The sequence below is a fragment of the Eptesicus fuscus genome, chromosome 12 (genome assembly GCF_027574615.1).
Source record: "Eptesicus fuscus isolate TK198812 chromosome 12, DD_ASM_mEF_20220401, whole genome shotgun sequence".
In the NCBI taxonomy this organism is placed as follows: Eukaryota; Metazoa; Chordata; class Mammalia; order Chiroptera; family Vespertilionidae; genus Eptesicus; species Eptesicus fuscus.
In genome coordinates this window covers 27,440,445-27,453,705 of record NC_072484.1, presented here as the reverse complement: position 1 = coordinate 27,453,705, position 13,261 = coordinate 27,440,445, and the positions used below count along the sequence as shown (strand labels likewise).

The window sequence follows — 13,261 nt, the reverse complement described above, 5'->3', positions numbered from 1 at the left end:
TATGTCCCGCCCCCCCAGTCTCGCCGCTCCTTGGGCGGAAGTTGCGTCACAGCAGCGCCAAAAAACAATTTGGAAGGCGGCTGGGCTGCAGCCTGAGGTGGTGCGCGTCTTTCTGCGAGGCTTCCGGGCCGTAGTGGAGACCCTGAGGTCCCCGGACTACTCCGGCAGAGGAGACTCGGCCCCGCGCGGGGACGGTAGGAGAGCTGCCGCTGAAGAGCACCGCGGATCGTGGGCAGGGGGGTCGCCTGAGGACTCGGAGTCTCCTCCCGGCCCCGCCGTGCTCCTCCCCGAGAGGAAGGGAGAGCCGGCCGGCGGGTCCGCTCCTGCCAGGAGCCGCCGGGGCGTGAAGTAGGAAAGCTTTCGGATCCCTAGTCTTTGCCAGTAAGAACTTAGCCTGAGGAGAGACGTAAGTGAAGTAGGGCATTGAACGAAGCGCAGCAGGCCCACGGATGGCTGGCTCCTGTACTTATTTTCTAGTCCTACTTCTTGCATTTGTGTTGGAATTTTTAGAGTTGTGTTCACCCCCACTATCTCATTTGAGAAGGGTGGGGCACGTAGCGTTGTCGAAGGAGCGCTTCAGCTGGGGCGTCGGAAGACGAGGTTTTGAGCCCAGGACTGCCACCGAAAACTTTGATCTTGATCAGTTCCTCTGGGCTTTCGTTTCTCAACGTGTTATGTGGTCTAGACAATTACCAAAGCCCTGTCTTGCCCTAACATCATGAACTTGCTTAGTTATTAACTCATTTGTTTAAATCCCTTTATTTTTTTAAAATATATTTTATTGATTTTTTACAGAGAGGAAGGAAGAGGGATAGAGAGCTAGAAACATCGATGAGAGAGAGACATCGACCAGCTGCCTCCTGCACACCCCCCACCGGGGGATGTGCCCGCAACCAAGGTACATGCCCTTGACCGGAATCGAACCTGGGACCTTCCAGTCTGCAGACTGATGCTCCATCCACTGAGCCAAACCGGCTTCAGCTGTTTAAATCCCTTTAAAGAAAGACTTGGATACACGCTCTTGTAATGAGTTGCACTGCTGTATACGGATGTATTATTATTTTTATATTTAGGATATGAACCGGTTTTTTTTTTTAAAGACTATTATTTAAAACCGTTTTAGGTTTACAGAAAAATTGCAAAGCGTTCCCATACATATCTATCCCTCCCCCCATACCTTCCTATTAGCATCCTGTATTAGTTACAAATTTGTTGCAGTTGATGGGCCAAATTCCATACATTATTATTAGCTAAGGTCCATAGTTTACATTAGGGTTCACTCTTTGTGTTGTACAGTTCCATGAGTTTTGACAAATGCATAATGTCACATACCCACCATTACAGTATCATACCGAATGGTTTCACTGCCCTAAAAATGCCCTGTGTTCCACCTATATGAATTATTTTAAAACCCATTTTTAAAGGTCATTTATATTTCAATTTATTGATACTTGGCTAGGAACTATATGGGTTTAAGTTTAATAAAAATGAGTATCTTGCTATGTACAAAATAGAAAAAATCTGAGGGGTAATTAGCAAAAAGATTATAACAAGTACGGATATGCTTTCCAAAAAAAACCTGCATTTCAACAAATTTATCTAAAAACTGTAAATAATCCATTTAATCAACATTGACCTGGAAACTTGCTTCCATTGTCTTTTAAGACAGTAATGGAAGTTTCCTGAAAAATTAACATCTTTCACATTTAGGTCCCTATGGAAATAGAAAGGTTGAACATGTATGTATGAACTCTATCCCACTCCTGTGTTTCCCCAGAAAGTTCTATCTCTAATGCCTATGTAAGAATATCTTTGCATCTCTGATAAAAGTGTGTATGACACTGCAGGACAGACTTTATAGAAGGAGCTATGATGATACATCCCTAGCATCTCACAGGTCAGGATTATGTTCAGCCAGTGCTGCCCTATAATAAGTCTCAAAACACTGCAAACCAGTTATCTTAGAGTTAATTACCTGTCTTGTTTTCATTTCTATTGTGGGAGCTCTTAAAAACAGGTACAGTACCATCCTAGCTGGTTTAGCCCAGTGGACAGAGCAGACTGAAGGATCCCAGGTTCAATTCTGGCCAAGGGTACATGCCCGGGTTGCAGGTCTATTCCGAGTAGGGGACATGCAGGAGGCAACCAGTCAATGATTCTCTCTCATCATTGATGTTTCTATCTATTTCCCTTTCGCTTCCTCTCTGAAATCAATAAAAATATGTGTGTTTTTTTTAAAAAAAAGACAGGTACAGTACCTTTTCTTATTTTTATCTCATGAGCATCCAGTATATTTGATTAAACATCTGTATATACCTTAAAAAGAGGTGGGGATTAGAAGAGTAACTGCGGATGAGAAGAGTAAGGGATTTATATCAGGTGTACAGGGCTGCAAGCCTGTTGACTAGTGTCAAACTAGAATATATTATTTTTCACTTACTTACTAGTTAATGCATTTTTAGGAGCACTATTTCCCCTATAATTTTGATGAAGACTTTTCTAACTTCTATCTTTTAGAAGACATGAATGGTGAGTATAGAGGCAGAGGATTTGGAAGAGGAAGATTTCAAAGCTGGAAAAGAGGAAGAGGTGGTGGGAGCTTCTCAGGAAAATGGAGAGAAAGAGGACACAGACCTGACCTGAATAAACCCACAGGAAAACATGGTTCTGGTAGGGGCGGTCAATGATTATTCAATTTTTAAATTTTTTCATGAAGGAATCTATTCATGCCTGGCATTCAAAACACTTTAACCTCAAATTTCAGCCTTTTATTGATGTTAACCCTTTAAGATGGTATTTGAATGTTAATATCCAGAATTCTTACTGAAGCCTGTAATTTAGATATTCTACTAATATGTCAATTTCTCATTGTTGGTAGGAGAAGCAAATTGGAAAAAAAATGTTTGCTCTGTCTCTACTAATCTAGTTTCCTGTTTTGTTTTGTTTTCAGAACAAACCTCACAGTCTTTGCTACTACAGTCAACATTGGATCAGTTCATACCATATAAAGGATGGAAGCTTTATCTCTCTGAAGGTAGAATTAATAGTGTAAAAAGTGCCATAAATTATATTTTCTTAACTTGACTTTGGATGCTACATTTTATTTAATCATTTGTTTACTGATGTATAGTCTCTTCTTTAATATTAATTCACCCAAACTGAAATCATGCTTATGTTATAAGAACATTATGTTTAAGGGGGGTTTAATATAGGGAATTGGTTATAAAGATGAAAGACTTAAAGAACAAAAAGGGTACATTGAGGTAAGCTTCTAGATAGTAGTAACTTTAGGGAGCAACAACTGTCCTTATGAATGAGGAATAAAAGATAAGAAGTTCTGAGGTTACTAGAATCTTAAGAATTCAAAGGAGGGCCTCTGAGGTATACCCTAAAAGGTTGTGGTTAGATAACTGAGGTGAATTAAATGGGTTGCTGCTGGTAACTCTGGTGGAAGGATGGCACAGTAGATGCTGGAAGTTGGGACTGTAGCTAACCTCTGCCGCTGGAGAGGTGCTGGAAAGAATTGAAAATAAGAATAAATTATTTTCTTCTTTCCTGCCATCTTCTAGTCTCTTTACAGTACCTCTAATTGGCAGAACCTAAGTGGTCTGGGAAATTTAGTGTGCAAATCTTGATCATAAGATCACAGAACAGCCCTAACCGGTTTGGCTCAGTGGATAGAGCATCGGCCTGCGGACTGAAAGGTCCCAGGTTCGATTCCGGTCAAGGGCATGTACCTTGGTTGCAGGCACATCCCCAGTAGGGGGCGTGCAGGAGGCAGCTGATTGATGTGTTCTCTCATCGATGTTTCTAACTCTCTGTCCCTCTCCCTTCCTCTCTGTAAAAAATCAATAAAATATATTTTTTTAAAAAAAAAAAAAGATCACAGAACAGACGATAGAAGGGTAGGCTTGGAACCAATACAGGTTTCTATAGAAACACAGTTAACGAATCTCCCTTTTATCTTATTTTTATTTTTTAAATATATTTTTATTGATTTCAGAGAGGAAGGAAGGGGAAGAGAGAGAAACATCAGTGATGAGAGAGACTCATCGATTCTCTGCCTCCTGCACGCCCCATACTGGGGATTGAGCCCGCAACCAGGGCATATGCCTTGACCAGGAATTGAACCGTGACCTCCTGGTTCATATGTCGATGCTCAGCCACTGAGCCACGCTGGCCAGGCAGGAATCTCCCTTTTATAATAAAGAACGTCAGACATCTGTTGATATAGGTTTGGAGAATTGTCTTTTCTGTTCTCTTATAGAATCTATATGCTTGTTATGTCTCTTATTAGATAGATAGATAAAAGGTAGATCAGTGGTTTTTCCTACTAGACAGCGATTTTCAACCAATGTTCTGTGGCACACTGGTACACTGCAAGAATTTTTAAAACATGCAATACCTGACTATTTAGTTAGGGGAATTGACATCTTTTCCCTTCGATTGTCAAATAAATAAGTGACAATAGCCAACACAACAAGAGCCATCTGGTATGAATGAATCAAAATTATACCTATTTTTTGTTAGATTGCAGAATTTTAGTAATTTATGTGTGCCAGGAGATAAAAAAAAGGTTGAAAAATCACTGCACCGGACTGTGCAATGCTTAAGGGCAACGATCTCGCTCCATAGCAGGCACTCAGTATTTATTTTGTGAATGAATAAAGTACGTTACAAATATTTCTTGTATTAAGAGTCTTTTTTTCTATCATGTACACAGATATGTTTCATAGTACATTGTACTATTGTGTGCTTTTTTAAAATTGATTTTAGAGGAAGGGAGAGAGAGAGAGGAAAGAAGGAAGAAAAAGAAACATCAATTTTGTTGTTTCATTTATTTATGCATTCCTTGGTTGATGCTTGTATGTGCCCTGACCGGGATCAAACCCACAACCGTGGCATATTGGGACGATGCTCTAACCAACTGAACTACCTGGCCAGGCTTCATTGTACTCTTTCTGTGTGGGAGACCAGTTCAGAAATGTTATAGAACTTTAGAATGTAAAAGATAGTTTTACAGATTCGAAACCAGAGTCAAGTAGTAGACTGTCTCTCCCCTGATCTCAGGAAGGGATTTGGCGGGTAGCAATTTGGACTAGTAGAATTTACTTTGTAAAGACTGTTTTTAGCTCTGTTTCAGAATAAGAGTTTAGTTCATGTGTCTACCTGTGGCTTTATTACAGTTTTTGTTTTGCTTTATTATGTAACCTATTTGAACTAATAGGTTCTATTATATGTCAAAATTTTAATACAAAGATACCCAGATATTGGTGCTTTCAGTTGTTTTAAAATATTTTTATTTTTCAATGACAGTTGACACATTAGTTTCAGGTGTACAACATAATGATTTGACATTTATATAACTTGTGAAGTGCTCACCCCATAAGTCTAGTATACATCTGACATAAATATTGGTGCTTTTAGAGAGTCACTTCCTGCCTATATTTCAGATTATGTAAACTTAAATTTGTTTTAGAATCTTAAGTGCATATTCCATACCACTTCTTATCTAAATGTAATCAGAAGGCAAAGCAGTTGGAAAAAGTCATTTACTGTGTGTCTAGTGTTTCTTCTGTCTCATGAAAATTATGCTTGTATGTGTGTGATTTTTAGTGCTAATGCCATATTTGTTTGATTAGTTTACAGTGATAGCTCTCCTTTTATTGAGAAGATTCAAGCATTTGAAAACTTTTTCACAAGGCGTATTGATTTATATGATAAGGTAAGAGTCCTATACAACAAAAATTACTAGTCCCAGTTTTTTGTGTCACCTAACTCAGTGGTCAGCAAACTGCGGCTCTGTTGACTAATGAGTTTGCCGACCACTGACCTAGACTCTCGATTCAAATAATTACAGGCTGTTGTTGTTCCTTGTGATTAAGCCCCTATCCCAGTGGTTGGCAAACTCAGTCAACAGAACGGCAAACCACGGCTTGCGAGCCGCAGTTTGCCGACCACTGATCAAACTGAACAATGTATTTGAGGTGCTAGGTGATCATAGACACTGGAGCCAGACTGCTTTGGTCCAGCTCCCAGCCCTGCCACTTACCTGCAATGTGGACTTCATTGAATTAGTCACCTTCTCTGTACCTCGATTTTTTTCATTTATCAAATGAGGATAATAGGATTATTAATACCTACCACAAGAGTTAAGAGGCATAAATAATAAGTTAATGTATTGCAAGTTTTAGAAACATGCTTGGACACAAATTTTATAGTACTTATTTTCACCATATAAATATTATATGCTTTTGCAAAGTGGGTAATTGGATGCTCTGAAAAAGCAATTATTGTTTTTATTCCTTAATATTTTATAGGATGAAATAGAAAGAAAAGGAAGTATTTTGGTGGATTTTAAAGAATTGACAAAAGATGACGAAATAGCTAAATTGATACCAAATATAGCAAATGAATTAAGGGATGCACCTGAGAAAACCTTGGCTTGCATGGGTCTGGCAATACATCAGGTAAGTATTTATTTTGTGAAACTTTTGTCAAAATTTTAAAGGAATTTCACAGTAACAGTACCTTCTCTAAAAGATACCAACAGACATTAGCTAGAATGAAAAGGTTGCTGTACTATCCAGAAAAATACCATTCATTCTAATATATCCGCTTACTTTAAATATAACATTTACTTCTAATTTATTTCAGTTAGTTTGATCTTATTAAAGATTGTGAGGAAATTAAGCCTTGTTTCAAGGAGCTGTATAAGCTCATAGAGAAGATACCAGGCATCATGGTGTTATCAGTTAGTAATTTGGAACAAAAAGATCAACCTCAAATTTCAGTTCAATTTAATCTCCCTGGGTGTCCCCATATATAAATTGAAAATAGCAATACCTGCTGTGCCTAATGAGTTTTTCTCAGGGTCTGATGACACAACATACATAAAAGCACTTTTTAGACTGGCAAACACATAAATGCTTCAAGGCAAAGTAGTAAATCTCAGGACTGACAGAGAAAGTGCTGGGGACGTTCAGATACAGAGAGAAGATTCTCATCTGTTGTGGAGGAATGGGGAAAGCTCAGAGGAAGAGTGTGTAGAGGTGATGTGGTTTATGATGGATCTTAAAGAGGTATTTTGCAAAGGAGGTAAGGGTATCCAGACAAAGGAACAGTTCATTACAAAGATGTGTACCCTGCTGGTAAACCGCGACGGAACCTTGGCTTCTATCTTCAGACTCCTCTTGCTCCTTAGTTCTCAGTATCCAAGTTACTACAGCCTTTCATTTCTATTTCTAAAATATTTCTTAACTCCATCTCTTTTCCATCCTACTGCCTCTGTCTTAGGCCTTAATTATTTTTCCTGAATTGTTGCCATATGTGGTAAAACATGATTTGTCCTTGGAAACTGGTGATTTTTCTATCAAATGAAATCCACATCCTTTAAATGGCATTAAAGGCTTTCCATGAGCTGGTTCAACTGGCTTTCCCCTTAATTCTCCTTCATTCACTACCATCCAGCTAAACTGAGTTCTTTCTGGGATTTTCTAAATAACTTCTACCTCTTGCATGTGCTGTCCATTCAGCATAGAATGCCCCTTTTCTTGCATATCCAAATTTTTAGGGCCTAACTCAATCATCTCTCTCTGAAGCCTTTCTAATGACCCCTTCTCAAAACGCCCATGATATTTCTACATGTTATTCATGGTTCTTGTAACAATTAGAGTTGTATATGTGTGTCTCATTTTTTCTCTTAGATCATCAGCATTTTTGTATGCAAATAGATATTAACTATTTATTTTCTAGTCAAATGCCCAGGGAGTGGGTATTGGGTATTTCAAAAGTCATGTTTATTTTCTCTGTCTTTTTTTAAATCCTCGAGGATATGTTTTTCATTGATTCTAGAGAGTACGGAAGGGAGAAGGGGAGAGAGAGAGATGAGAAATATTGATTGGTTGCCTCCCATATGAGCCCCATCTGGGATCAAACCTGAGACTCTTTGGTACACGGGACGATGCTCTAACCAACTGAGCCACATTGACCAGGGCTATTTTCTCTATCAGTGAATATGGAGAAAAAGAAAATACTTTTTCATCATAAGCCATCTAGGACGTAATAGCTTGGGGGCAACCATGAGGACTTTTAAGATTAGCTTTAGTTGGGACAAAAGGTAGCAGACAGGGATGCTGGTGTTTTCCAGTCTGTGGACAACAAAATTTCAGATAAAACATAATTCAGTATAAAATAAGTCATAATTAAATATCAGGTTTTAAGGGACTATTGTAGAGTCCTGTTAGTGTTCTGTTTTGAGCTGTTCATAAACTTTATATTTTCTATAAAAGAGTTTTGCTTCAAGATGATATTTTGTTTCCCAACTTTTGAGTAAATGTCTGTCCTGTTTAGGTATTAACTAAGGATCTCGAAAGACATGCAGCTGAATTACAAGCCCAAGAAGGATTGTCTAGAGATGGAGAAACAATGGTAAATGTGCCACATATTCATGCAAGGTAAGGAATTTGCTGGTTTTAAAATTATTTAGAATTAAGCACTGAAGACTGTTTAAGAATGAGAACCTCATTTTATAAATTAAAAAAATCAGTACAATAAGTATGGTCATCACAACCAAGTAAACCCACTGAGAATTCTTCAAAGAGATCGTGACAGAAATAAACCTTTTCTGCCCAAATAACTTGATTTCCTAACCTTCAGATTTTTACAAATGTTGAATTTGGATGTGTATTTATCCAAACCCTACTGTTTAAATTTAATAATCCATGTAATACACTAAGTGGTATGATTATATTTTGTTAAAATTATGTTGCTACTAGACACAGAACAAATGAAATTTTGTTTTTCTTTAATTCATCTTTATTGTATTTTAAGATTTAATTTCTCATTAAAAGAGGTTAATGTAGTCATCAGGGTTTTGTTTTTCTTTTCCAGAATTTATAGAAGACACTTCCTAATAGTTCGCAAAAAAGAAGTTAGAAACTCAAAAGTTGCTTGAGTTTTGAAATCTATAGACTTTCCTTTTGACATGAATTTTTTTCCTTTTTCACTAGAGAACAGCCAGTGGGACCAGAAGAAAAGGGAAGATTTAGCATTTTTTATTTTTGGAATGATTTAATTTTCGTGAAGTTTCTGATATATATAGGGATGATATGGTTTGAGAATTCCACAGTTGCTCCTAAAAGGATCTTGTGAAAATACAGACAATCTCAATTTTCTGTCCATTGTGAATTCATGGATAAATATGTTCCTATTTTTGGTTTTAGGATATACAACTATGAGCCCTTGACACAGCTCAAGAATGTGCGAGCAAATTACTATGGAAAATACGTTGCTCTGAGAGGGACAGTGGTTCGCGTCAGTAACATAAAGCCTCTTTGCACCAAGATGGCTTTTCTTTGTGCTGCATGTGGAGAAGTTCAGAGTCTTTCTCTTCCAGATGGAAAGTATAATCTCCCCACAAAGGTGATAGCATGTTCTTTACTTTATTTATCTTGGTAAAGAAGGCAAATCGATTTACAGAAAATAGTTCCTGATATTTCTGAACACAGAGCTTATTGTATTTTTGGTTTACAAATAATGAAATACTACAGGGAACAGAAAATAAAGAAGTAAACATTCCTCTATCCACTGCTTAAAATTTACATTTTGCCAGCTCCAGATACATTTTTAAAGATATAAAGCATTATTGACAAAAAATTAGTGTCTATTTTGCCCTTTGCATGTGCTGTTCCCCGTGACCATCATTATCCTGAGTTAATGTGTATCCTTTCCATTCACATTTTTACATTTTGACTTAATAGGTACACACATCAAGTTTTCTTTATTCTGCTGTTTGAAAGTGTTCCTTTTTTCTTAACACTTTTTTTAAACTAGATTTTTAAAACCATAAAAAGGTACTTTTTAAAACCAAGAAAATAATGTAACTAACATCTGTATACCTTTATGAGTTGGCAAATATTAAATTTTATGGTTTCAGCTCATTTTTTTCTATAAGAATAGTATTACAGTTAAAGTAGAAGTCTCTCTATTCCTCTCCCCAGTTCCATCTACTTTATTCCATTCTTAGAGGCAGCCACTTTCTGAAATTGGCATGTAGCCTTCAAGTCTGCATTTCCTTTTCTTTATTTTAAAATTGATTTTAGAGAGAGAAAAATAACAATTTGTTGTTCCACTTATTTATGCACTCATTGGTTGATTCTTGTATGTGCCTGACTGACAATCGAACCTGCAACCTTGGCATATCAGGACGATGCTCTAACCAACTGAGCTACCCAACCAGGGCCAACTCTACATTTTCATACTTGACTATATATGTAGGGTTTGTTTTCTTGTGTGTATTCACATAAATGGTATACTGAATGTCACATTCTCTAACTTTTTTGTTCACGTGCTTTGGAGTTCTACCTTTTTTTTTTGTTGTTAATCCTCACCTGAGGATTTTTTTCCAGTTCTTTTCAGAGGGAGTAAAAGGGAGGGAGGGAGTGGAGGAGAGAGAGAGAGTGAAAAAAACATCAATTGGTTGCCTCCTGCATGTGCTCTGACCAGTTCAGGGAGCAAAACAGCAACTGGGGTACATGCCCTTGAACCAGAATCAAACCCATGACCTTTAGGTGCACAGGCCAATGCTCCAACCATTTAGCAACACCAGCCAGGGCAGTTCTGCCTATCTTGATACACATCTAATTCTTTCATTTTTACTGTTGTGGAGTATTCTATTAAATGAACAGCTACTAATTATCTATTCTGGTGAACATTTGTGTTGTTTCCATGCTGTAGAGAACATTCTTGTACATGTCTCCTTAACAAAGAAATTTCTGTTATAGGATATGCTTATTTTTAACTTTATTAAATGTTGCCAAATTACTTTCCAGAGTGTTGGTCCCAACTTACACCCCTACTGGTAGTGTTAAGCAATTGGCATTTTCTCGTGTTTTCATTAACACTTGGTGTTGCTAGGCTTTTTAATGTTTGCCAATGTGATGGGTGTGAAATAGAATTTCATTTTCAATATGAATTGCTATGATTTTTGTTATAGTTGAGTATCTTTTCACATCTTTATTGACCATTCATCTGTATTTTTTAAAAAATATATTTTATTAATTTTTTTAAAATATATTTTATTGATTTTTTTACAGAGAGGAAGGGAAAGAGATAGAGAGTTAGAAACATCGATGAGAGAGAAACATCGATCAGCTGCCTCCTGCACACCTCCTACTGGGGATGTGTCCACAACCAAGGTACATGCCCTTGACCGAATCGAACCTGGGACCTTTCAGTCTGCAGGCAGACGCTCTATCCACTGAGCCAAACCCATTAGGGCACTTTTTTTTTTTTTTTTTAAGATTTAAAAAATATATATTTTTAGAGAGTGGGAAAGGGAGGGGGAGAGAAAAACATTGATTGGCTGCCTCCTACACACCCCCTACAGGGGATTGACCCCTCAACCCGGGCATGTGCTCTGACCAGGAATTGTACTGGCAACCTTTGGTGTATGTGACAATGCCCAACCAGCTGAGCCACACTGGCCAGGGCTCATTTTTATTCTTTACTGAATTTTATGTTTATATCTTCTATTCATTTTTCTGTTTATACATAAGTTCCCCTCTTATCTGCAGGAGATTCATTCCAAGACCCCCATGGATGCCTGAAATGGCAGATAGTACTGAACCCTATATATACTACGTTTTTTCCTACATGTACATAACTTTTCACGTAAAGGAAACACTTTGTTTTCTCTGGCATATCCGAATTGCCAGCATCACTGCTCTTGTACTTTGGAGCCATAATTAAGTAAAATAAGGGTTACTTGAACATAAGCACTGTGATGCTGAGACAGTTGATCTGATAACCCAGACAGCTACTAAGTGACTAAAAGGTGGGGAGTGTATGCAGCATGGATATGTTGGACAAAGGGATGATTCATGTTCTGGGAGGGGCAGAGTGGGATGGGGCGAGATTTCATCATGCTACTCAGATCAGCACACAATTTGAAACATAAAAATTGTTTATTTCTGGAATTTAAACCTTGTTTTTCATATTTAGATCTTTCATCTATCCAGAATTTAATTTTGTCAGTGGCAAAAAGCTAAGGTTCTAATATTCTTTTAGATGAAAAGTCAGTTGCCAACAATGATTAATTAAGCCCTCTATTTATTCCTGCTTTGCTGTAGTATACCGTGTTCCTATAGACATGCAATTCTGTTTCGTTTCACTGGTCCTTTGTCAACTCTTTATGATCTTATTTACATTGATCTTATTAAAACTTTTGATAAGGTAGTTAGATTTTCCATATCTGTTCTTCTTTTCCAGAGTTGCCTTTACCATCCTTGGACTTTAATAAACTTTATATTTATTATACATTTACTCAAATTGGAATTTCCTAAGGCTTATTTCTCTCACAGGAAGAACAAGCTATTGGTTCTGAATAATCAGGGTTGTTGATAAATTGGTGTCATCCACTGTTTGGGCTTAAGTTTCAGGCAGTGCCTTAGCTCAGAGGCCAGAAATTAAATCCTCATTTAATATATTTTTATTTATGTCAGAGAGGAAGGGAGAGGGAGAGATAGAAACATCAATGATGAGAGACAATCTTTGATCAGCTGCCTCTTGCATGCCCCACACTGGGGATCAAGCCTGCAATCTGGACATGTACCCTGACTGGGAATCTAACCATGACCTCCTGGTTCATGGGTCAATGCTCAACCACTGAGCCACACCAACCAGGCTAAATCCTTATTTAAATCAGGAATTTTATTATTTCTCCTGGTTTCTGTGGGTCAGGAGTTTGGAAGAACTGCTTGGCTGGGTAGTTCAGGCTCTAGATCTCTCATGTAGTTGTAGTCAGATGGTGGCTGGAGCTGGAACAGCAAGGGGTGGAGTGGCTAGGGGCTGGCCAGTGATCTCTCCTCCATATGGCTTTTCTGTGTGGGCTGATTTTGGCTTCTCTTACACAGTATGACAATTCAGGACACGTAGGCTGTTCATATGGCTGCTGATTGCTTTAAGAAGTCCAGCTGATAGGCAGAAATGGCTTTGTCTCTTTTTAGCTAGCCTCAGAAGTCAGGTGGCATCAATTCTCTCATATTCCATTGGTTACAAAGTGTGTCACAAGCCTGTCCAGATTCCAAAAAGGGGAGATTAGACGCCATTTCTTGATGGGGGAGTGGCAAGGTTGTATAAAGCCTTATGGGGAGATATTGTTGCAACCATATTTGGAAAATACAGTCTGCCACAATCTCTGAATTTATAAATGCACCTTAAAGTTCACTCAGCAAACAAGTGACGTATGAAAACTTGAACA

General features: G+C 38.0%; 1 protein-coding gene across 2 annotated transcripts in view; it reads left to right on the top strand.

Annotated features, from left to right (window-relative positions):
* Positions 1 to 109: 109 nt before the first annotated feature.
* The window catches only part of MCM8 (minichromosome maintenance 8 homologous recombination repair factor), a 40,217-nt gene continuing 27,065 nt past the window's right edge, over positions 110 to 13,261 (top strand). The window contains exons 1-7 of one of the 2 annotated variants that reach the window (XM_054723786.1): positions 110 to 381; positions 2,518 to 2,670; positions 2,951 to 3,034; positions 5,643 to 5,725; positions 6,321 to 6,470; positions 8,353 to 8,456; positions 9,225 to 9,423. In XM_054723786.1, the coding sequence (XP_054579761.1) occupies positions 2,523 to 2,670; positions 2,951 to 3,034; positions 5,643 to 5,725; positions 6,321 to 6,470; positions 8,353 to 8,456; positions 9,225 to 9,423 (768 nt within the window). In that variant the 5' untranslated portion in view covers positions 110 to 381; positions 2,518 to 2,522. Of the gene's footprint in view, positions 407 to 2,517; positions 2,671 to 2,950; positions 3,035 to 5,642; positions 5,726 to 6,320; positions 6,471 to 8,352; positions 8,457 to 9,224; positions 9,424 to 13,261 lie in introns of both variants that reach the window. The other variant, XM_054723785.1, reaches the window with a different exon arrangement.